A 24,844-nucleotide genomic window follows, 5' to 3' on the forward strand; every position below is an offset into this window, starting at 1 on the left:
TCATTAGATTCTCATTTTAGTGTTTTGGCAGGAATACTTTTTTAAACGACTGTTGCACTGTGGATATGTTATATCCACAGCTGCTGCTACCGGACACTAAATACAGTGGTAGTCCTATGGCATGTATGTTTGTGTGCACAATGCTGCACACGTACATCCGACACTGCTTCCAAGGGATGAGGATTGGCAGTATCAGACTGTGACAATTACAGCTTTCTCAACAGACAGGGTTACTGTAAGATCAGTGAGCCACCTCCTTCTGTATCCTACACTTTTCTGCACACTTCTCACAGCAGCTGTTTCATGCTGCTATAATCGATGCAAATGATTGTACTTCTTACCTAACCTACTTTTCCCCCTTATTCAGGTCATCAGCATGGTTCCTGTGGAAAGTCTTTATCGTTCAGAGCGCCCTCCCAATAAAGAGATCCTTCGCTACTTTATCCGCCATTACTCTATGCGGATAGGCACAGGGGAGAATGCTCCATGGGTTGTGGAGGAAGAGCTGGTGAAGAAGTACTCTTTACCAAGCAAGTTCAGTGACTTTTTACTGGATCCACATAAAGTAAGTTGGTATGATTGCATTCTCTTTAGTAAGCTCTGTATTTAGATAAGTGAGTGCAGTTTGTGTCATCTGTGTTGATATAGTAATAGGTGTCCACTTAGTAAGCAAATATCATCATGGAACCACAGCCTAATTGCAGGACACTTTTCCATCACTAATGGTCTTGTATATGGATATGCAGTTGCATAGCTGTAGGCAAAAGCAGCTTCTCAGGGAACGGACAACAATGATAATGCTTAAACATTACACTAACATAATTGCTTTGAAAAATGATCTCATACATTATTTTTGGATTCAACATAAACCTCAGAGGATCGCTTAAAAATGTTGCACTGATTAGTAATGCACCATACTAGTATGCCTGCGCTGAACATGCTTGACGGTGGGAAGGCGAAGAAATCTATGCCTGGCTGGAGGCCGACTCGCAGTCGACCGAAAACGAAATTGACCCGCGGCGAGGACTGGAGGACAATCGAGCGGCGAGGGCACAGGACTGCTGTAGGGTGGCTTGGGGAAGCCCCAGGTAAGTGAAACTTTTTTTTTTTTTTTTTGTTACAGGGTTAAGGTTGACTTTAAATGGTTGGTGCCCTGTTCACAGTGGTCAGTTGTTGCATAATAATTCTGCATGTCAACTCACTGCCCGTATTAATTCTTTAAGCATGTTCACAGTACTGAATTGTAAATTGTAACTAATCACATTATTCTAACTCGCTGCATGCAGGCTTTGTATTAAAGTCTATGTCCGATGTCCATTGCAGTTCAATAATAACGCTCGTGTTATGCAACTGACCACTGTGAACCTAGCCTCAAGGTTGCACAACCCACTGCTGTCTACCATTCATGTGAAAGTGTCCGTATGAAAGAATGTTACATTTATCAGGCCTCCATTTTAGTACAGTTTCACCACATAGATCTTCTAAAGGGCATCTTTGGATAGTTTTTCAAAACAAAAACTAACACCTAGGGCTTCTACCGGCCCCCTGCAGCTGTCCTGTCCCACGCCCTCTCTATGATCCTCTGTCCCGCCCCCCCCTGCCAGTGACGGTCTAATTATTTGTCTAGACGAATGCAACTGCGCCTGCGCGACCTCTCTCCCACTAGCGTCTCTGGGAGCTTACTGTGCAGGCGCAGTACAAGAAAACTTTGTACTGCGCCTGCACAGTAAGCTCCTGGAGATGCAAGTGGGAGCTAGGACGCGCGCTCCCGCAGTTGCATTCGTCTAGACACATAATTGGACCATGACTGGCGGCGGGTAACAGGATCGTAGAGGAGAGCGTGGGACAGGACAGCTGCAGGGGGCCGGTAGAAGCCCCAGGTGTTGGTTTTTCATCTCGTATGTATGTACATACATACATACATACATACATACATACATACATACATACATACATACATACATACATACATACATACATACATACATACATACATACATACATACAGTGGAGGAAATAATTATTTGACCCCTCACTGATTTTGTCTCAGAACAGTATCATTTCAATGGTAGGTTTATTTTAACAGTGGCAGATAGCACATCAAAAGGAAAATCAAAAAAATAACCTTAAATAAAAGATAGCAACTGATTTGCATTTCATTGAGTGAAATAAGTTTTTGAACCCCTACCAACCATTAAGAGTTCTGGCTCCCACAGAGTGGTTAGACACTTCTACTCAATTAGTCACCCTCATTAAGGACACCTGTCTTAACTAGTCACCTGTATAAAAGACACCTGTCCACAGAATCAATAAATCAAGCAGACTCCAAACTCTCCAACATGGGAAAGACCAAAGAGCTGTCCAAGGATGTCAGAGACAAAATTGTAGACCTGCACAAGGCTGGAATGGGCTACAAAACCATTAGCAAGAAGCTGGGAGAGAAGGTGACAACTGTTGGTGCGATTGTTCGAAAATGGAAGGAGCACAAAATGACCATCAATCGACCTCGCTCTGGGGCTCCACGCAAGATCTCACCTCGTGGGGTGTCAATGGTTCTGAGAAAGGTGAAAAAGCATCCTAGAACTACACGGGAGGAGTTGGTGAATAACCTCAAATTAGCAGGGACCACAGTCACCAAGAAAACCATTGGAAACACATTACACCGCAATGGATTAAAATCCTGCAGGGCTCGCAAGGTCCCCCTGCTCAAGAAGGCACATGAGCAGGCCCGTCTGAAGTTTGCCAATGAACATCTGAATGATTCTGTGAGTGACTGGGAGAAGGTGCTGTGGTCTGATGAGACCAAAATAGGGCTCTTTGGCATTAACTCAACTCGCTGTGTTTGGAGGAAGAAAAATGCTGCCTATGACCCCCAAAACACCGTCCCCACCGTCAAGCATGGGGGTGGAAACATTTTGCTTTGGGGGTTTTTTTCTGCTAAGGGCACAGGACAACTTAATCGCATTAACGGGAAAATGGACGGAGCCATGTATCATGAAATCCTGAATGACAACCTCCTTCCCTCTGCCAGGAAACTGAAAATGGGTCGTGGATGGGTGTTCCAGCACGACAATGACCCAAAACATACAGAAAAGGCAACAAAGGAGTGGCTCAAGAAGAAGCACATTAACCCTCCTGGCGGTTAATTTTTTTTGCCAAAATGGCAAAAATCCTTTTTTTAAAAAAAAAATTTTTTTGTGTTTCATGTAAAGCTACCAGAGTGGTAGCTACATGAAACACCACTAGAGGGCGCATGTGTCCCTCTAGTGCGATCGTCGCCGGCAGCAATAGCAACCAGGGGAACGCGTATATAACGCGCTCCCCTGTTTGGCTTCTCCTGTCGCCATGGCGATGATCGGAATGACGTCATGGACGTCAGCCGACGTCCTGACGTCAGACACCTCCGATCCAGCCCATAGCGCTGCCCGGAACTCATTGGTCCGGGCAGCGCAGGGCTCTGGCGGGGGGGGGGGGCCTCTTGCGCCGCTGCGTACGGGCGATCGCCGCAGAGCGGCGGCGATCAAGCTGTACGCGCGGCTAGCAAAGTGCTAGCTGCGCGTACAGCATTTTAAATGGAGCAAATCGCTCCACCAGGGGCTGAGATATCTTCCTGCGCGGCATAGCCCGAGCTCAGCTCGGGCTTACCGCCAGGAAGGTTAAGGTCATGGAGTGGCCTAGTCAGTCTCTGGACCTTAATCCAATAGAAAACCTATGGAGGAAGCTCAAGCTCAGAGTTACACAGAGACGGCCCCGAAACCTTAGGGATTTAGAGATGATCGGCAAAGAGGAGTGGACCAACATTCTTCCTAAAATGTGTGCAAACTTGGTCATCAATTACAAGAAACTTTTGACCTCTGTGCTTGCAAACAAGGGTTTTTCCACTAAGTATTAAGTCTTTTATTTGTTAGAGGGTTCAAAAACGTATTTCACTCAATGAAATGCAAATCAGTAGCTATCTTTTATTTAAGGTTATTTTTTCGATTTTCCTTTTGATGTGCTATCTGCCACTGTTAAAATAAACCTACCATTGAAATGATACTGTTCTGAGACTTCATTTCTTTGTCAGGGACAAACTTAAAAAAAATAAATAAAAATGAATATATATATATATATATATATATATATATATATATATATATATATATATATATATATATATATATATATATATATATATATATATATATATATATATATATATATATATATATATATATATATATATATATATATATATATATATTATTTGACCCCTCACTGATTTTGTAATTACAAGCTTGTAAATAGTGATGGACGCAAATTGAAAAAATGCTCCTTTATTTCTAAATATCGGCGCCATAAATTGTGATAGGGACAAGTTAAACGGTGTAATAACCGGGACTGATTGGCAAATTAGTTTTAATTACGGTAGCATGTATTAATTTTAAACTATAATGGCCAAAAAACGACTTTTTTTTTCCATTTCTTAATCTTACTGTTAAAATGGATTTAGAAAAAAATAATTCTTAGCAAAATGTACCACCCAAAGAAAGCTTAATTAGTGGTGGAAAAAACAAGATATAGATCAATTAATTGTGATAATTAGCGATAGTTATTGGCGAATGAAGGGGAGGTGAACTTTGCTCGGATGCATACGATTTTCGACACTGTAGGCTGAAGTGGTTAAATTTAAGTCTTCTATCTGGTTATGCGCTGCCATTGTTTTCTACATGGAATAGTAATAGATTTTTTTTTTTTTTTTTTCTTCCAGTACATGACTTCAAACCCAACTCCTCCATCAAAGAGGAAGAGTGGTGGATCTTCTGATCAGAAACCATCAAAGAAAGCAAAGACTGATGGTGATAAGAGTGCTTTGAAAGGCAAGAAATCACCTCTCAGCCCTAGCGTATGGGGCCATATAAACCTCAAGAAAGCATTGCAAGGCTCACCTTTAAAACTCAAAGATTTGGAAGGCAAATACTCACCAGAGGAACTGCAGAAGTTAATGAAACTTATGGGTAATAAACTTAGCCATAAGAAAGGTGCCTCTGCAGGGAAAAAGAGAAGTGGAAAGTCTGAAGTAATCAATGGTCAGAAAATGTCTGGTAAGGCTCGTTCTCCTAAAAAGGTTCTTAAAAATTCAAAACTGAAGCAGATGACTTTGCTGGATATGGCTAAGAGTTCTCCAAAAATGTCACGACCTAGGAGTGCTCCATCTACACCTAAATCAAGTAGTAAAACACATAAGCGGCTTCCTGCCGCTGCTCTCCATCTGATTTCTTACTACCGAGACAACAAGGACCGGGAAGACCGAAAGAGTCCCCTTTCTGCCCTCATCTCTAAAGTGGCAAGGCTTCTAACTGAAGAGGAACGCAGTAGGCTACCTGATGAGCTGAAAGACTTGGTACAGAAACGGTATGAGCTTTTGGAAGACCGTAAGCGCTGGGCAATGATGACTGAAGCAGAGAAAGAAGAGCACTTGAGGAAGAAGAGGGAGGAGCTGAGAGCCCGTCTCAAGGAAAAGGCACAGGAACGAAAGCAAAAAGAGAAACAAGAACGATTGGAGAAGCAAAAAAGATATGAGGACCAGGATTTGACTGGAAAGACTTTGCCCCCGTTTAAGTTGGTAGACACTCCAGAAGGTTTGCCAAATACTTTGTTTGGAGATGTGGCAATGGTGGTAGAGTTTCTCAGCTGTTACTCCGACTTGTTACTTCCAGATGGCCAGTACCCTGTAACATCAGTCTCACTTATGGAAGCTCTTGCTGCTGAAAAAGGTGGGTTTTTGTATCTAAACAGAGTGCTAGTTGTGCTTCTACAAACCCTTTTGCAGGACGAGATTGCTGAGGATTATACAGAACTGGGGATGAGGTTGTCTGAGATTCCACTCACTATGCACTCTGCTTCTGAGCTTGTTCGCATGTGTCTCCGAAAATCTGATGCACCTGCAGGAGAAAGTGACTGTTCAGACAAGGGAGATGATGAAAGTGAGGGGTCTGCAGTGTTTCAGGACGATGAAGTGAAAGATGCGTTCCTGGAGAAATTGGAAACAACGGAATTCTTTGAGATGACTGTAGAGGAAAAGCTTCACATCCTCGCTGCTCTTTGTCATCGCATTCTCATGACATACTCTGTCCAGGACCATGTGGAAGACAAGCAGCACAAATCTGGAGAGCTCTGGAAAGAACGCTTAGCCATGTTGAAGGAAGAAAATGATAAAAAGCGTGCAGCAAAACAGAAAAGAAAAGAAATGGCGGCCAAGGGTACAGAGGAGGGGGCACTCCCCAAACCACCCCCTAAAAAAGTCGATAAACCAATTAAGACTGATACTTCACCACCACCACCACCACCTCCTCCTCCTCTAGAGCAGGAGCCTGAGGACATGATCAGTGCTGTGAAGAGTAGGAGGCTGCAGGCAATGCAAGCCAAGAAGGAAAAAGAGGAAATTGAAAAAATTACAAAAGGTAAGAACTGGTACTGTAATTTTCTGAGTGTCCTTAGAATTTTCCTAAACTTAAAAATTGAATTTTTTTTGTTAAAGTGGAATGAAACCCGCATTTCTTCTTTGCTCTAAAATATTATTTACAGCATATATTATACTAAAACCATTTTTTTTCTTAAAGACGAAATTTCATCCGATTTTTCTACCATCCTACAAGTTCATAAACCTATTCTAATGTGCTCTGACTTACTTCAGCACTTTCTACTATCCCCCTCTCTGTAATCAATGTATCTTTCCCCTGTCGGACTTGTCCCCTTTGTCTGGAAGGCTGCCAACACTTCAGTGTTCTGCTATGCACGCCCCCTCCAGGCCCCTCTATACACACTCCTCTGTGTGTGTGTTTATATTATCCAGCTTTTCTCTGCGCTCATCTTTTACAAGCTGGATAAATCCTCTGTTGTGGAAGGAGGCACATGCTGAGGAATTAGACACGGGCAGAGCTGTCTGCAGGAAGAAACAATCAGCCTGTAACTCTTCAGTGGGTGAGAGCTGCAGGGGAGAAAAAAAAAACACACACAAATGATCTCTTGAGCTTCAAAAGGAAAGCTGTATACAGCCTGTCTGAGTATGGATGTATTTTCTATGTGTGGACATACTGTACATCAACCTACTTCCTGTTTTGGTGGCCATTTTGTTTATAAACAAACTTTTTAAAACTGTTTTTGACTACTTTTAATGCGGCAGGGAATGGCGGAATTGTGACAGAGGGGAATAGGAGATGTCCCCTAACGCACTGGTATGTTTACTTTTGTGCGATTTTTAACAATACAGATTCTCTTTAAAGCGGATCCGAGATGAAAAACTAAATATAACAAGTGACTTGTCTATATATCTTATCTAAAGTTTAGATAGTTTACACAGCAAATCTATCTTCAAACAGCTTCAACAGTATATTAATATTTTTTCCTGTGATACAATGGGAGCAGACATGTTTTCTGCTTGTCACTATTACACAATTACACACACAGGCAAGCTTATCTGTATCTAGGCATGCTAATCTGCATATTCTGTGAAAACTCCACTCCTATCTCCTCCATTACACAGGCAACTGATCTGTATCTGCACTGCAGCTCTCAGATTGTGAAAACTCGGCCTCTGAAATCTATAGCTAGTAACACTTTTTTTACCTGCCCAGACTGAAATCCCACAATCCCTTGCAAGCGCCAAGGCACTCTGGAGAAGCTGTAGGTGTGGCTTGTTTAGTTTATATGAAATTAGGGTATTAAAACCAAACAAAACAAGTATTTGGCTTGAGGAATGCCCTATGAACTATATGTAAGGAACACAATTATGCAAGGAGTAAAAGTTCATCTTGGATCCACTTTAAGTAAAACAGCATTCAAAGGGTTAAATAACAGGCCCATTTCCGAACTGGTGATAGCCTTACCTTGTGCTTACATACTTCACTTGATACAATTACATAAACATTCTCTGACTGTGCTGAAACTTCTGCTAATGAGTCCTGAACTGAAACACTGCTCAGAAATCATTACCGGGTACATTTACAATAGAAATACAACAGTTATGAATAAAATTCACCAGCAGCTTTCAAAGTAAATAAACTGAACCTTGGGAACTTATCATTTCCAAATGAATAATACTACTTGTGCACAAAAGCAAATATAATTGTATAGGTTATAAAAAGTAGGTAAACACATTTTTATTTTTTTATTTTATATTCAATAATTTGTCAGTGTAAAACCGCTTTAAGGTGCTTTAGGAAAACTGATTCCACTGTACAGTAAAAAGCATTCAAATATTAATGTTGGTTTCAGGTCAAAAGGGCCTTTGAGGGAGTAGTTATAGGTATTCTATCAGTATTGCTTTTACTAACCTTGAAAAAGACATCTATGCACTGTCAGAGCATACATGTAAAAAAAAAAAACAGCGCCTGCAAATTTTGGTGCAGGATGAAGCTGATAAACTGCTGACCCTGCAAAAGTCCTGGTGGCATTCATTACTATTCCCCATCCAGGCCAGCATCGACACTTGGGAAAAATAGATTTATTACACTGTTTTTAAGTCATTTGGGCTCCGTTTTTTGCCGGCGCCCAAACTCTCTCCTCTGAGCACTGCTATAGCTGTAATTCACATTACGGCCTATGGCAGCACATGGTGCGCCCAAATTTGCCAGCGCCTATTTGTTCTGTTTCACTGCCAGAACTTTTTGCTTCTGGTGTTGCCATAAAACTAGGTGGGGCCTATTTCATCTGTCGGAATCTGCAGCATTTCCCCACAGGCGAGAGGGGTAGGGAAACTCTGCCTATCTTTCATGGCTTGTCATCCAGATCGCACTGCGGTGCAAATCTGGATGGCTTTCTGCAGCTCACACCCGAATCCCTATAGCATGGCTTAGTGATTCGGGCTGTGGCTTCGCAGCACTACGTGAGCTGCGGCCAAATAGGAAACGGCCGATGCTCCTAGTGGAATCCTGCCCCTAGTGCTCAGACCTTTTATTTCGCGTGTGTGTGTGTGTGTGTGTGTGTGTGTGTGTGTGTGTGTGTGTGTGTGTGTGTGTGTGTGTGTGTGTGTGTGTGTGTGTCTCTAAAAGAGTTCATGATACAGAAGGAAACTTGCAATAATTCAGCTTTAAAGGACAACTGTAGAGAGAAAAATAGGAAGGCTGCCATTTTTGCTTTTAAACAATACCAATTGCCTGGCGGCCATGCTGTTCTATTTGGCAGCAGTAGTGTTTGAATAACACCAGAAACAAGCATGCAGCTAATCTTGTCAAATCTGACAATGTCAAACACCTGATATACTGTATGCTTGACATGGTATATTGCTACAAGTATCAGAGAAAGGAGGATCAGCAGGACTGCCTGGCAACTAGTATTGCTTAAAAGGAAATATGGCAGCCTCTCGTTAGTTGTCCTTTAAGTGAACATCTGTGGTTACCCACAATGCACCACTACTGAATATGCAAATTATCTCTGCTCCTGTAGCCAGGCTAGCATCCAGAACTGCTTGTGTATAGCAAGCCTATAGTTTTAAATTTTTACACAGCCGCATTAACTTCACATGTAGACAGTCTGTTTCAGTCTTTTGGCCCTCCTCAGTACATGGCAGGGATTGATACAGCTGGATGGGCCATGTACTGAGGATGACCAAAAGTCCAAAAACAGGCTGTCTTCATGTGGGGTTGATGTGGCTGTGTAAAATTTTAAAGCTATAGGCTTGCTGGTTCTGGATGCTAGCCTGGCCACCGACATGAAGAGATTTTGCATATTCAGTAGTGGTGGATTTGTGGTTAACCACAGATGTTCACTTAAAGGAAACCTCAGGCAAAATAGGTAAAAATCAGCTTTACTCACCTGGGGCTTTCTCCAGCCCCTTGCAGGCGACTGTTCCACGCTGATCGCTCTGCTTTCCACCGCCGTCCCCGGCTCCTCATACGCTGTTCAGTCTGACCTCGAGGTCGTCCTTATTGCGGCTTCGTGAAGTGCCTCTGTCAATCATGGCCACGTGGTCCGCGGCGTACTGCGCAGGCGCAGAACTACTGCGCCTGCGCAGTACGCCGCGGACCACGTCGGCTGCAAGGGGCTGGAGAAAGCCCCAGGTGAGCAAAGCTGAATTTTACCTTTTTATGCCTGAGGTTTCCTTTAAAGCTGAATTATTGCTAGTTTCCTTCTGTTTTTAAGAAGCAAATCACGCCAAGCATTGCTTTTTAGTAGGAGTGCTTTTCAGTCTCTTTTGACCCCCTATACTTTCCTAGTGGTTTGGGTCACCCCGAGGTTTTTGGATACTCTGTTGTAAAAGAGTTAATAATCTAATGTCCCTGCAACAGTCATGCTTACTCTAGGGTTGAATTGGTCCAATAATACCTGGTAAAGAGGGATTTGGTTTTGTGCAGCATGGGCAATTAGCATAGATATTCCTGCGGTACTTGTGTAGGGTATTTGCAACCCGCTCAAGTCAGAGCGGAGTGTGTACTGTACAACGTGGTTTACATACAGCCCTCTGTCACTGCCCCCTTCAAGGATCCCTCCCCCATGTATAAGCTCATGCTTACCCCTACCTTACCTTTGGGAGAGTGGTACCTCGTCCTGTGTCAGTTAATGTGCTATGTTCTCCGGCCAGTCGCCGTATAGAGATGCTTCCTGATTGTGACGTCACTTCCGCATCCACTTTGCTGCGCTGATAGGCTAATCGGCCGTTGTGTATAGCCACCGCCTCTTCGTTGCCCTAGCAACCACGCACGGGGGCCTGTTGTCAAGTAACCATATGTAAACAAATACAATTCCGGCCAAGCCGCATGGAATAGACGCATTGATCGCGTCCATATGTACGTATACTGTATAGGGCAAATAACCCTCATGCGGCATGGCGGTAGTATGCACCCGCCTTTTCAATGTACATGTCGCGCATGTTATCTAGGGGTCTGGGTGCAAAGCCCAGCTCATCCTGATGTTTTTCCATCGCCTGCATGTAGTAACATAAAATGCTGCAAAAAATGGATGCATTGTGCCCATTGTACTATCAGGATACTAAAGCATCTTATTTATCTAAGAACGGATATTGATGTGTATTACCACATCACAAAATCTACCTAGCGGGTGATTCACTCACCCTGCCATATAAACTGGGTCACTTATTCAGGTCCCTTCCGTGCTGGCAATGCATTATATTGGGGACATAGTTGTTCATATTTGAAGGTGCCAGTATACATGTGGTCAAGGACACCGGGGAGGGGGCAGTGGCGGGAAAGAGAGGGGGGGGGGGGTTGGTTTGGCTGTAAATTTTACTTAAATTGTTTTGAAATCATGGTGCAGAGGAATAAGCAGTACAAAAGAGTAGGTCACTGTTAGTGTGTTGTGCGATACACAGTGGAACGCACATCTGGCAATTGCTAGACAGGTTACATTTCAGATAAAGCCTTTAATGGAAAAATCCTCGTTTAATCCACGTGGTGCTATGGTATCTAAACGGAAAATCCATGCCAATTCAAGCTGTAATAATTTCTTATCCAGGTCACCACCCCTTTTGCCCTGTTCCCATTGCTGTAGTCCCCAGAAGGAGATGGCCAGGGGATCAGATAGGTGGTAAGTATTGATATGTTTAGCAACAGGGGTGTCACGCTTGTGTTTTATGTCTCCTACATGTTCCAACACTTTGTCCTTTTAGTGCTCGAGTTGTCTTGCCTATATATAGAAGATCACGTTCACAACTGGCGATGTGGGCACAATGCATCCATTTTTGCAGCATTTTATGTTACTACATGCAGGCGATGGAAAAACCTCAGGATGAGCTGGGCTTTGCACCCAGACCCCTAGATAACATGCGCAACATGTACATTGAACAGGCGGGTACATACTACCGCCATGCCGCATGAGGGTTATGTGCCCTATACCAGTGATGGCTAACCTTGGCACTCCAGCTGTGGTGGAACTACAAGTCCCATGAGGCATTGCAATGCTCTGATAGCTCTAAGCATAACTCGGGGAGGCAGAGGCATGATGGGATTTGTAGTTTGGTCACAGCTGGAGTGCCAAGGTTAGCCATCACTGCCCTATACAGTATACGTACATATGAACACGATCAATGCGTCTATTCCATGCGGCTTGGCCGGAATTGTATTTGTTTACATATGGTTACTTAACAGGCCCCCGTGCGTGGTTGCTAGGGTAACGAAGAGGTGGTGGCTATACACAACGGCCGATTAGCCTATCAGCGCAGCAAAGTGGATGCGGAAGTGACGTCACAATCAGGAAGCATCTCTATACGGCGACTGGCTGCAGAACATAGCACATTAACAGACACAACAGGACTGGGTACCACTCTCCCAAAGGTAAGGGAGGAGTAAGCATGAGCTTATACGTGGGGGAGGGATCCTTGAAGGGGGCAGTGACGGAGGGCTGTATTTAAACCACCTTGTACAGTACACACTCAGCTCTGACTTGAGCGGGTTGCTGGGGGAATCTCTATTGGTTGGTGGGGGGATTACCTCATGTATATATTGTAAATTATTGTGCACCACAAACTCCTGACGACGCCTCGATAAATGAGGTGAAACAATTGTTGAGTGGCACCTACTCATTTACACTCTATATCTCACGCTATACACCCTAATGGTGATTTCTATTCCTACCCAGCTACCTTCTGTGAAGGTGTTCATTTTATCCCCTATGGGGTCAATCTCCCTCGTTGTTACAATATGCTAGGTCGGCTACACAAGTACACATGACCAGCCAGTTATATCAACAAAGGAGATACTGTGCTTTCTGTGTACCTAAAAATTGAGTGGTTGAACCAATTATGTCCAGATGATAGGCATAGTATCTGCAAGATGGCTACACCCCATTCAAATATTTGTGTGTGTGTGTGGGGGGGGGGATCAGCAAGGACCCTTGCAGCTATATATAGCCATCTGGAACATATTACCAACCGGCAATTTACATGGATATTTATTCAGTACACAGTGAACTATGCACATCATTTTTAGCAAATCTGTAAGTAGAGTATGTTCAATTAGCAACTTTGATCCAGTGAGCAGAGACTTTGGTCTAACGTCCCTCTTGTTGTCATGTATATTAAGGTCAAGCCTAGTTTGGCAAAGTGTGACATACGAGTTTTACCAGTACTTCAGTCGGTAGTGTGATTATAGTTTAGGAGAGAATTTTCTCACTTCCAGGAGAATTTCCTTCCAGTCCTCATCCAGTTATGCGTTTTGCTGTCCCCCTTTTTTCTCTGGGGCTGATGGTGTTATTGTCCTGTCTTGTGTGTAAGAATTGTGCAATTTCGCTCTCCATAAAAGTTTGCCTGGGCTTATTCTCTGCAATGAGATTTGTGGTGTGGTATCAGATGTTAACATTTTACTTGCCATTTCTATTACAGAAAGATTCCAAAAAGAGGCAGAAGAGGAGAGAGTACGCAAACAGAAAGCTTCTGCCGAGAAAGCTTTCTATGAAGGGATTGCAAAAGCAAAGGAAGTGCTAAGGAGATCTCCACTTGGAACAGATCGGAATCACAATAGGTACAGTTAACAAGATACTGAATGAGAACCATACGAAAAGATGAATGAGAAGCTTCTGGGGAAAATTGAAACCAAAGATGACATGTGGAGGCTGCCATACTAATTTCATCCTCCATATAGATCTTACTTCGGGTTCCCTTAAAGGGGTTCTGTGGGGGTTCCTGAGAAGAAAAACAGACCCTTACCTTGGGCTTCTATCAGCCCCGTGCAGCGGTAATGTCCCACGCCGTCCTCCTCCCATCTGCTATTCTCCGCCGCCGGCCCCGGTCTAAGCGGCATTGCTACAGTGGCCGCGCACCCGCTCGCTTCCGCCTACGTCATCGGAAGCTTACTGCGCAAGCGCAGTACAAGGCTCCGTTGTACTGCCCCTGCGCAGTAAGCCTCAGATGACGCGAGCGGAGGCACGGCAACGCGCATTATTCGTCTGTGTGACAGCCGAATAATAGCCCGGTGCCGGCTGCGGGGAACGGCAGATGGGAGCAGGACGGCGTGGGACATTACCACTGCAGGTGGCTGATAGAAGCCCAAGGTAAGTGGCAGTTTTTCTCCTCAGGAGCCCCCACAGAACCCCTTTAAACCGTAATCAGAACTTTTCAGTAACTGTTTATGGAAGTTTTCTGGGGAGAAGGGATGCTTTAGCTATAGTTCCAGCACCTTTTTTGTTTTTTGTTAGTTTCGGCTCTCTGGAGAGGAGCCTGAGCCAGGATCGGAGCATCAGCCTCTCCTTCGGGAAACAATTAGTCAATGCATATTTCTTTTTAGCTTCTGTTTATCAAAAGTTGATAAATACTTTGTAACTTTAAAGCAAAACCCCACCGACTTTCAAATATCACATACCAAATTTTGTTTGGGAGGACACAAATATATTGATTTTTTTTTTTTCATAAAGGGGGTATTAAATCGGGTGAAATAGGTCTGTTTTCCACTAGTAGCATTTTGTGATTCACATCCGAATTGCGAGATGCTAGACCAGGCATGGGCAAACTTGGCCCTCCAGCTGTTAAGGAACCATAAGTCCCACAATGCATTGCAGGAGTCTTGCAACCACAGTCATGACTCATAAAGGCAAATGCATTGTGGGACTTGTAGTTCCTTAACAGCTGGAGGGCCAAGTTTGCCCATGTCTGTGCTAGATCCATGAAAACTAAGGGAATCTGGTGTGAACGTTTCCATTAGTGCGATGCATGCAGAAGCTGCCTCCCTCAATTGCAATCACTGTCCTGCTGCCCCAACCAGTTTTTTAATACTGTTTAGAATGCTAGCACAGCATGTACTGAAAGGTGTTCTTTAATTACAGGTATTGGCTGTTTTCGGACGGGGTCCCTGGACTGTACATTGAGAAAGGCTGGGTTCATGACAGTATTAATTACAGTTCCAGTCTTCCTAAGGAAGAAATTGATGAAGAGCAGGATGCCGATGGTGAGCATGGTGTTTTGTTTTGTTTTTTTCCCCCCTGCAGTCTTTTTATAGTCTAAATATGATGTCCTGTGGGTGTACATATATGAAGGGGGAAGTAGCAACTACATATGTTTGTATCACTAGTTTTTCCTTCAGAGGTAAAAAAATTTAGAAATGTGTACATCCGAGACACTTATTGTATGCAGTGCAGGAGAGTGTATTTCCTGTGAGATGCACATCAGGCTTGATAAAAGACATTTGAAAGACCTCTACTAGAGTGGATTTTGTTTGTATAGTTTTAAAGAAACTCTATAATCCAAAAAACCCCACCTGGGAGATACTTGCCTTGAGGGGGGGAGGAGGATGGAGGGTGCCTGTGGATCCTAATGAGACTTCTCCCATCCTACTCCATCCCTCGGTGCGGCGCTTGGAGCCACTGAAAGTAAATATTTACCTACGGCAATCCAGCACAGGCGCGGTAGTGGCTTTCTGTTCAGGCTCAGATAGAAATGGCCAAGCTCAAGCGGGTCGCTCTACTACGCAGTAGTGCAGACCCGATTAGGCTCGGCCATTTCCGCCTGAGCCCCAACAGAAAGCTGCTACTGGGCCTGCGCTGGAGCCAGGGAATGCAAATATGGCAGGCACAACTGCGCCACAGCTGACAGGCTTTGTGGGCTGTAGTTTCGGAGGAGCCATCGCTGGAACAGAAAGAGGATAGGGAATCCTCATCAGGATCCAGAGGGAGGTGCCGAGGGATGGACGAAGAAGACGTCAGACAGGTAAGATTGAAACACCCGCCCGCCCACACAGGTTTACTGGGGGATATACAGATAGCAACTATCCGGGTATCTCCCAGATCTGAATTTGAGCAGCTCTAGTAGAGAGCTCCAAAGGAGAGGCAACTCTTGTTAGAAGTCCTGATTTGAGAGTAAGAGGAGATGACCAAGTTGGACTACAAAAGGGTCCCGTGGGAGAAGTGAAGATTCTGGAATGGATGATATCTGGAGATTAATAAGAAAATCGATGGAGGGGATAGCCTATGTAGAGCTTTGTATTTTTGTGTTAAAAGTTTGAACTGGATCCTTTTGGAGGGATTGGCAGAGAGAGGTGTGTGTGGTGTGTGTGTGGTGTGGTGTGTGGTGTGTGTGCAGTGTCCAGTAGGAATTGGAGAGGTTTTTTTTTTTGTAGCCAGAGTGTATGGTATTACAGTAATGAAGACAAGATCATTTAGAGCATGTACCAGCACTTTAGTAGCCTCTAGTGTAAGGAAGAGACGAATTCTGAAAATATTTTTGAGATGGAAGTAGCAGGAGGGTGTTAATATGTAGTTGAAGAGTTTGGACTCAGCTTTCCCCCAGACAGCAACCTTCCCACCCCCAGACAGAACCCAAGTCCCCCTTGCAGAGCACTCATTGGTAAATGCAGAGCACGCTTTGGAGTGTGGTGGCGGCAGCATAGCGGGCTATCCTTGCTCTAGCTTACATTTTCTCATCTCCCTGACCGCTTCTGAACTGGCAACTAGTGCTCCAGGATCACTCTTGTGACTTTAGTGTACTTGGAGTTCAAGCAGCACAGGGAGGGGGGTGTTGTGTATTGAGAATTCAAGCTGGAGTGAGGAGGTAGCCATGCTGTCCAGCACTCTTCCAATGCGGGCTCTGCATAGGTGGGCCCTGGCACATATCACCCAAAGAGAAGCCACACAACACACATTTTGGGTGTAAATATAGTTGGCTTATCCACGGTGATATACTGAAGCTACTATTAGGGTTGCTGCAGTATACCGCTGTTTCGATTGTGTATGGTAATCATACCATGCACAATCGCGTTTTACCAAAATTTTTACCCCCACCCCGGGGTAAGGGTGATGCAGCGGCGGGGGTGTGACGGAGCGGAGGGCGCATGAACAGCGGGGGTAAACAAATACTCTGCCTCGATCCAACGCACGTGTACTACTTACTACTACTTTATTCTGTTCTTGCGTTTCATCTCCCTGGGCGCTGTTAGTGTTTGTTTACCCCCGCCGCTGCATCTCCTCTCCACCTGGCTATCTATACTGCCTATTACTGGCTACACTTATTCCTGACCACCTATACTGCGGTCACCTATTCCTAGCTACCTATACTGTGGCCACCTATTACTGGCTGCGCCTATTCCTGGCTACTTATACTGGGGGTACCTATACCTAACTAGCTAAACTGGAGGCACCTTTACTTGGCTACTATACAGGGGGAGGGGAGAGAGTGGAGCTCTGTAAAAACAGCGCTGGGGATTTGGGCGCCACCATAGGAATTACAGCTATAGCGGCGCTCAATGAGTAATTTGGACACCGTCAAAAACCAGAGCACAAAGTATTATTAAAAACACTAATTCAGCTGGAAGCCAAATTACATTCACCACTATCCATGGTGACCTGGAGGGGTAACAGTATTTAATGCCGCCGGGACCTTTGCAGAAGCAGGGTAAGCTGTTTTTACAGCTTTAAAGAGAACCCGAGGTGGGATTTAATTATGTTAGTGGGGCACAGAGGCTGGTTGTGCACACTAACACCAGCCTCTGTTGCCCCATGGTGTGCCTCCAGGACCCCCCTGCACGCCGCTATCCCCTCCGCAGTGCTAGCGACAGTGTGTCGCCAGCACAATGTTTACCTATGCCGTGTCTGTTAGCGCCGCTCCCCCGCCGCCTCTGTATCGGCGCTACCCGCCCGCGTACCTTCCCTCCCGCTGATTGGAGGGAAGGGACGCGGGCGGGTAGCGCCGATGCAGAGGATGCGGGGGAGCGGCGCTGACTGACACGGCATAGGTAAACATTGTGCTGGTGACACACTGTGTCGCTAGCACTGCGGAGGGGATAGCGGCGTGCAGGGGGGTCCTGGAGGCACACCATGGGGCAACAGAGGCTGGTGTTAGTGTGCACAACCAGCCTCTGTGCCCCACTAACATAATTAAATCCCACCTCGGGTTCTCTTTAACCTGTGCTCAAATCTCCCAGTGGCTTAATCATATGTGTGCTGATGAAGTGGGGCACATCTGGCTACCAAATGTGTGTGTGTGGGGGGGGGGGGGGGGCACATTTATTTAATGTAAGGGGGAGGCCCGGGTCCAAATTGTCGTATCGTGGTTGTTTTTTTTTGGGCTTTTTTTGTTTTTGTTTTTTTTAGATACCGTGATATTTATGCTGTTACAACCCTAGCTACCATTTATCACAAGACCATAATGCATCACTTCAGGACATTCAACAGACATGCAGATCATTCCTTTTGCCCCTGCAGGCCCATCAGAACTGCACTTTCATAATTTTTTTTTATATAGCCATTTTAAAACAAGTGTTTAAGGCATTATTTTTACTTCTGCAGGTAATGAAAGTGAAGATGCAGACAGCAGTGTTGGTGGCCAAGAAGATTCCATCCAGAAGGAGGAGAAAGTGGTGGAAACTACAGTTCCTAAGCAAGGCCAGAATCTCTGGTATGATGATCGTTGTGTTATCAGTATATACTTAAATCAAATCTGTAGTGAAAACAGTCTTAGTTGCTATGGAGAGGGAAGCCTCTGGATCCTATAGATCCTTCAGTCCCTCTTTTCATCCCTGTCCTCAGTGAAGTTACACCGCCTCAGTGAGCTCTCTGAAGGCTTCAGGAGCACTCGTGTCATCAATCTCCTGAAGACAGGCAGGCTCCGTACTGTAGTCAGGAATATACCTGAATTTCATACTTGATGCAAAGACAATACATGGTCATATTTCTGTAAAACCATGATTAATCTGATTCCTGAATTTTTTTTTTTTTTAAGCCCTTAAAGTTTTTATTTTAGAACAGTGCAATAAAAGTATGACAATAAATTTAAAAAACATCAGGGACACATCCAGATTCAAAAATTACAAATATAGAAGCCAAAGTAATCTCACCTACATGCCAACATGAAACGGAACAAAAAATTATGCAAGAGGTCTGAAGCAATTGAGCATACACATTCTAATTCATCAAAAATACAACTCCATATATAAGGATGTTCTTGTAGTTGTCTTTAAAACAGCATACCTAAAAGAGGGGAAAAGGTGCCCCAGATAGAAAAGAGCATGAGGAAAAAAAAAGGAAGGAAAGGGAGAAAAAGAGAGAAAAGGAACAGGAATAAAAAGTAGAAAGATTTCCTCTGAGATAAATCTGCCTACAATAATTTGCCTAGCTCAGAACAGTTCCTAACATCAAACAAGAATATTTTAATCTGTGCATACAGTTAATGTGTTGTCGTCATAAGGCAAAAGAAACAAAATGATCTTTACTTACCCGGGGCTTCCTGCAGCCTCTGGCAGCCATGTCCCTCGCCATGGCTCCTGGTCCCCTCCGTTGCGGATGCCGATCTCGCCAGTTCGGCATCGCCTGCGCAAGCATCGCTGTCGCTCACGTGGTCTGCAGTGTTGTGCGCAGGACGCTCCAGACAATGTGAGCGTGATTGACAGCGACCTGGCGAGGTCGGCATCCACAACAAAGGGGATCCCGGGTCAGGGACATGTCGGCTGCCAGGGGCTGGAGAAATCCCCAGGTAAGTTAAGCTCATTTTGTTCCTTTTGCCTGATGTAGTTTGTCACCGCTACACCTTTTTAAAGAGGAACTCCAATGAAAATAATGTAATAAAAAAAGTGCTTCATTTTTTACAATTATGTATAAATGATTTAGTCAGTGTTTTCCCATTGTAAAAGCTTTCCTCCCTGATTTACATTCTGACATTTACCATATGTTGACATTTTTACTGCTGGCAGGTGAGGTCAGTGTAAGGAGATGCTGCTTGCTTTTTTGGCAGTTGAACCAAGCTGTAAACAGCTTTTATATCCCACAATGCAATGAGGTTCACAGACTGGAGACTCAGGACCATGGTCATGACATCCCACTGTGGGAGGGGTTTCACCACAATATCAGCATACAGCGCACCCCTGGTGGTCTGTGAAAAGGAAACTATTTCTCATGGGAAAGGGGGTATCAGCTACTGATTGGGATGAAGTTCAATTGTTGTTCACGGTTTCTCTTTAAAGTGAACCTCCGGACTAAAAATCGACTCAGCAGCACTGAAAAGGCCTAGTGTTTCTTTAACAGTTTCACAGCATCAGAACTTTGTTTCTCTTATCCAAGCCTCATTTTAAGCTGCACAGAAGAAAATTGCCCGGGCTTTTTTCCCCTGATGCTGTGCAAAGCATGATGGGATTTCTGATGTTGTTTCTCTCGTTCTGCTGTTTTGGTGCAAATTTTTTTTTTTACATTTTGAATTTGACATTTGAAGCCTAGCGTGTGCAGCTGGGAGGGGTTATCAGGACACAGGACAGTTGGCACTGTGTCTCCTGCTCCTTGTCACCTCCTTTCAACCAAAAAGATGGCTGCCCCCATGACAAAGATGGCAGCCCCCATGAATCACAAACAATTGCCTGTTCTTTTAAAACAGGGTGGGTAAAAAAATTATATTACCTACCTATTCTAATTAACATAACTAATGTAACTTAATGACAGTATGTTTGTTTAGGCTGACGTTCCCCTTTAAGTGAGAGGGATATGGAGGCTGCAATATTTATTTCCTTTTAAAGAAAACCTGTAACAAAGAGAATCCCCTCTGGGGGATACTTACCTTGGGAGGGGGAAGCCTCTGGATTCTAATGAGGCTCCATCCGTCCCGGTAATCTAGCACTGCGGAGTGTTTTTCCCCATTGTTTCAGTTGTCTATTACCTTATGTATAAGAAGCAGACTATATAGCTTTACTACTAGGTTAGGGTGTAGTTAAAGAGACACTGAAGCGAAAAAAAACTATTATGATTTGTATGTGTAGTACAGCTAAGAAATAAAACATTAAGATCAGATACATCAGTCTAATTGTTTCCAGTACGGGAAGAGTTAAGAAACTCTAGTTATCTCTATACAAAAAAGCCATTAAGCTCTACGACTTTCAAAGTCGTGGAGAGGGCTGTTTTCTGACTTTTATTATCTCAACTGTTAACTATTTACTTTTTCCTCTGGCAGAGAAGTCATTAGTTCAGACTGCTCTGAAAGAATCATTTTGAATGCTGAGTGTTGTGTAATCTGCACATATTAGAGAATGATGCAATGTTAATAAAAAACACTATATACCTGAAAATAAAAATATGAGACTATTTTCTTTGCTGCTAATCATCTAGTAATTATTCATAGTACACAACCAATTCATTATATCATATATTTTTTTTCGCTTCAGTGTCTCTTAAAGAGACTGAAGTCTCATAAAATTCAGGTTTTTATTTTAAAAATCTGTTTAACATCAATGCCCTAACTAAAACGCTGCAACAGAGCAGCTGAACACTAACTAAATCATCCCAAACTCCCCAGCAAAATCCATGACTTTTGCTGCCCAGGTAGGCAGAGCTCTGAGCTGCAGCTCTGCCTCCATTCGCGTCAATCCACCGTGGATCTCCGCCTCTCCCCCGGCTCTCTCAATGAAAGAAGAAAAGAGAGGTGGAGATCCGCGCTGATGGATGCGTGTAGAGGCAGAGCTACAGCCCAAAGCTCTGCCTCTTCACAAAAGCGCTCCCCGCAATGTGCCCCGAGGAGTTTGGGGGAGGATTTAGTTAGTGTGCAGCCGCGGGGATGCGGCGTTTTAGTTAGGGCATTGATATTAAAGAGATTTTTAAAATAATAAAAACCTGCATTTTGAGAGACTGCAGTCTCTTTAAGAATCACTTTATCCTACCGATTGTCCATTTCTCAATTTATATCATGCAGTCCATATGCTGCGATGCTGTAGTCTTATTCACACTATATAAACCCCAATCAGTTTACCATACACGCCATGGTCCGTTATACGCAGTTTTCCACGAGCATATTCGGCTGCAAAATTTACATGGGCTATCAGTTTATCAGTTTTAATCCGTTCCTGCATTGTAAGAATCTTACTGTAAATGAGGCCTAATGTTATCAGAGTTATCATCCGTGTTCACCCTAACTGAATCTGTTAACTGTTCAGCTGTGTTGGATCTATGCAAAATGGAACGCTAAAAAGTAGTTTCCTCATTTTGAAGAGTAACCTTCTCATAAAAAATGAGATTTGTATAAGGCCTTAACTCCTGAACAAGATAATTGGTCAGAGGCCTTAGAAACCCTATCTAAAAGGAGCCTCTACAGCACACATATTGAAGTCTCTCTCTGACCTCTCCATCGCACTTACCTTACTCCTCACAGGCTCCACTTAATTGATCATTCAATCTCTGACAGATGTTTGAGGCTGCAATACACTAGGTTCCCTTATTCATATATTGTGGCGTTGCCATAAAATCTCACATTTTTGGAATAGTCATCCAACTTATTTCTAGTACCCTACATAAACTAATAACTAAAGACCCTTAATCCCCTTTAGCCATGAGCAAGCTTCTCTAAGGCACTCCAAATAGCAGCATTCAAAATATGCTGCATAAGCCGATAAGACCCATATAGCAGCTAATTGGCGTACCAGAATTTTGTCAGTCACAGATGTTAGGTGTGTTGACCATATCATCTGAAAAAATAAACGCAAAAATTGCTGGTAGATCTGAAATATTCCTATAAACATGGTCACCTTGGTTGGACTTAAAATAATGCCCTTCCCTCAACATTCTAGCTTAAAGAGAACCCATTCTGAACCCACTCTGTATACAATGAGCAGCCTCTGTGTCCTCACAGTGTTCCTCCAGCTCCCTCCCCCTCCCCCAGGCTCTGCTGTCCCCAATAATAAAAATTGCCGGGCTAGCGACACGCAGATTGTCGCTAGTCTTCTATTTACCTCTGCTCAGTCATTTAGTCCTGCTCCCCGCCTCCTGTATAGTGCTGCTCCCTGCTTCTGATTAGAGGAAGATTACAGAGGCAGGGAGGGAAAGGACACGGGCGGGGAGCTGCGCTATACAGGGGACGGGGGAGCGGCAGTGAATGACAGGCAGAGAAAAATACCAGGCTAGCAACAATCTGCATGATGCTAGCCTGGCGGTTTTTATGGGGGACAGCAGAGCCCGGGGGGTAGGGCTGGAGGAACGCTGTGAGGACACACTGCTCATTGTATAAAGAATGTGCCTCTGTGTCCTAATAGGATTTATGAAACCCACCTCGGGTACTCAACTCAAGCTACTTTATCCTCCAATTCTTCATCTTTAATTAACAGTATGGATTCCTCCAACACTCGGACACATCTCTCTGTATGTGTTTATGTACCTGTATTTTTTGGGACTACAAGACGCTCCTGCCCTCTGTACCTCATGCCCCCTTGTACCTCTTGTTTCCCTGTGTCCTCCTCTGTCCCCTTTGTGTCCCCATGTTTCCTCCTGTGTCCTTCTCTATGCCCCTTTGTGTCTCCTGTGTCTTTCGTTTGTCCCCCTGTGTCCTCTGCATGGGCACAGTATGGGGAGTCCCTGACATTGCGGCGGGTTGGAGATTTGTATTACAAGTCAGGGACTCCCTGCTATATATATATATATATATATATATATATATATATATATATATATATCTATCTATCCCTTGACCAGTGGAGGTGCTGACCTATCATTACTAAATCTCAACCTTCCCATGTTTAAGTTTACTTTTATTGTTGACTACTGCCACCTATTTTCAATCTTGCTTCATTTACCTGTTCAAAACTGTTGTTTCTTTTACTTCTACCAATGAAGAGATATTTTGAAACTAAAAATGAGATTTGTCATTTCCCCATATGACAGAAGGTGGCCCATTCTGACTAGTGAAGTTCTTATATAAAGAATTATATTCTTGTGTTGTCTCAAGCTTACAACCTTGTTATGCATTTGCTTAGGTTCCTGTGTGATTCACAAAAGGAGCTGGATGAGCTTCTGGATTGTCTTCATCCTCAAGGATTTCGAGAGAGCATACTTAAGGAGAAATTGCAGAAAAGGTTTGTAATACAGCTAACACTTTTTGCCACTTACAGGAGAAACTTGAAATTTAGAATATTGTGCAAAAGTCCATTAATTTTAATAATTCAACTTAAAAGGTGAAACTAATGTATGAAATACTCATTGCATGCAAAGCAAGATATTTCAAGCCTTTGTTATAATTTTGATTATGGCTTACAGCTTATGAAAACCCCAAAATATCACAGTGGGAAGATTATAAAAATATTCAATATTCGTGTCTTAAACTTTCAGACTCCAATCAGCTAATTAATCCAAAACCCCATGCAAAGGGTTTCTATTTCATATGTTAGTTTCACCTTTTAAGCTGAATTACTGAAATGGACTTCTGCATGATCTGATTTTTTGAGTTTCACCTGTAGCCGAGGTTAATTCTTTTAGACAGTTTTTGCTCTGAAGAATGATGTAGTAATCTGCTGCCTTTATGTGCACTTATTTTCACAAAATTGTTAGCAGTGCAGTACTATTTGTGGACAGCAGATGGCGGTAAATCTCGTAATAGTGTAGGAAGAATCTTGTGGCTATACCAAGCAGTTTTATGTAGGCTGCTGCAGGCATGTTAATCTGTTTAAATATCAGAAGAGTTGAACCATATTTTGACAGATTGCGGAGAAACAAATACAAAAGATGTATTTTGACCATGGAAGGTGAATCTTAGTAAAGGGCAGTCTGTGTATCTTGCAGTCTATTAAGAGATTTTTAGCTGGTTCAGACAAACCAAATGAATTTTGGCCATAAATGTAGATCAGGTCAAAAATATAGCACAAATAAAATAAAGCAACCCAGCCTATAGCCAAGTCACTGTAATGATCAACATTTTACCTTTCAAAGTAACCAGTTTTAATTATTTGAGCATAGAATTCTTAAACCTTTTAGTTATGGGCTTGCAGCTCATTAGGGGTAGGGATGCTGGTAACACAGGCATACTGGCAGCTAGCTGGATGATCACAGGTGGTCAGGAGGCCACCTTTTAGCATTGGCCTTTCACAGCAAGTTTTCAGATACATCTGAAAACTAGTTTCTCTAAAGGTTGCCCAGGCTGGGGATTATAAATGATTCTGCAAACCTGGTATAATTTTACGAGCTATTGTGT

At 43.6% G+C, this 24,844-nt stretch overlaps 1 protein-coding gene across 1 annotated transcript in view; it reads left to right on the forward strand.

Annotated features, from left to right (window-relative positions):
• Positions 1 to 24,844, forward strand: part of BAZ1B (bromodomain adjacent to zinc finger domain 1B) — an 85,388-nt gene that overhangs the window by 38,726 nt on the left and 21,818 nt on the right. The window contains exons 6-11 of the mRNA XM_068270068.1: positions 368 to 565; positions 4,751 to 6,443; positions 13,316 to 13,454; positions 14,752 to 14,873; positions 18,205 to 18,313; positions 23,634 to 23,732. Of these exons, the coding sequence (XP_068126169.1) occupies positions 368 to 565; positions 4,751 to 6,443; positions 13,316 to 13,454; positions 14,752 to 14,873; positions 18,205 to 18,313; positions 23,634 to 23,732 (2,360 nt within the window). The remainder of the gene's footprint in view (positions 1 to 367; positions 566 to 4,750; positions 6,444 to 13,315; positions 13,455 to 14,751; positions 14,874 to 18,204; positions 18,314 to 23,633; positions 23,733 to 24,844) is intronic.

This window comes from Hyperolius riggenbachi, chromosome 2, assembly GCF_040937935.1.
Source record: "Hyperolius riggenbachi isolate aHypRig1 chromosome 2, aHypRig1.pri, whole genome shotgun sequence".
Taxonomy (NCBI): domain Eukaryota; kingdom Metazoa; phylum Chordata; class Amphibia; order Anura; family Hyperoliidae; genus Hyperolius; species Hyperolius riggenbachi.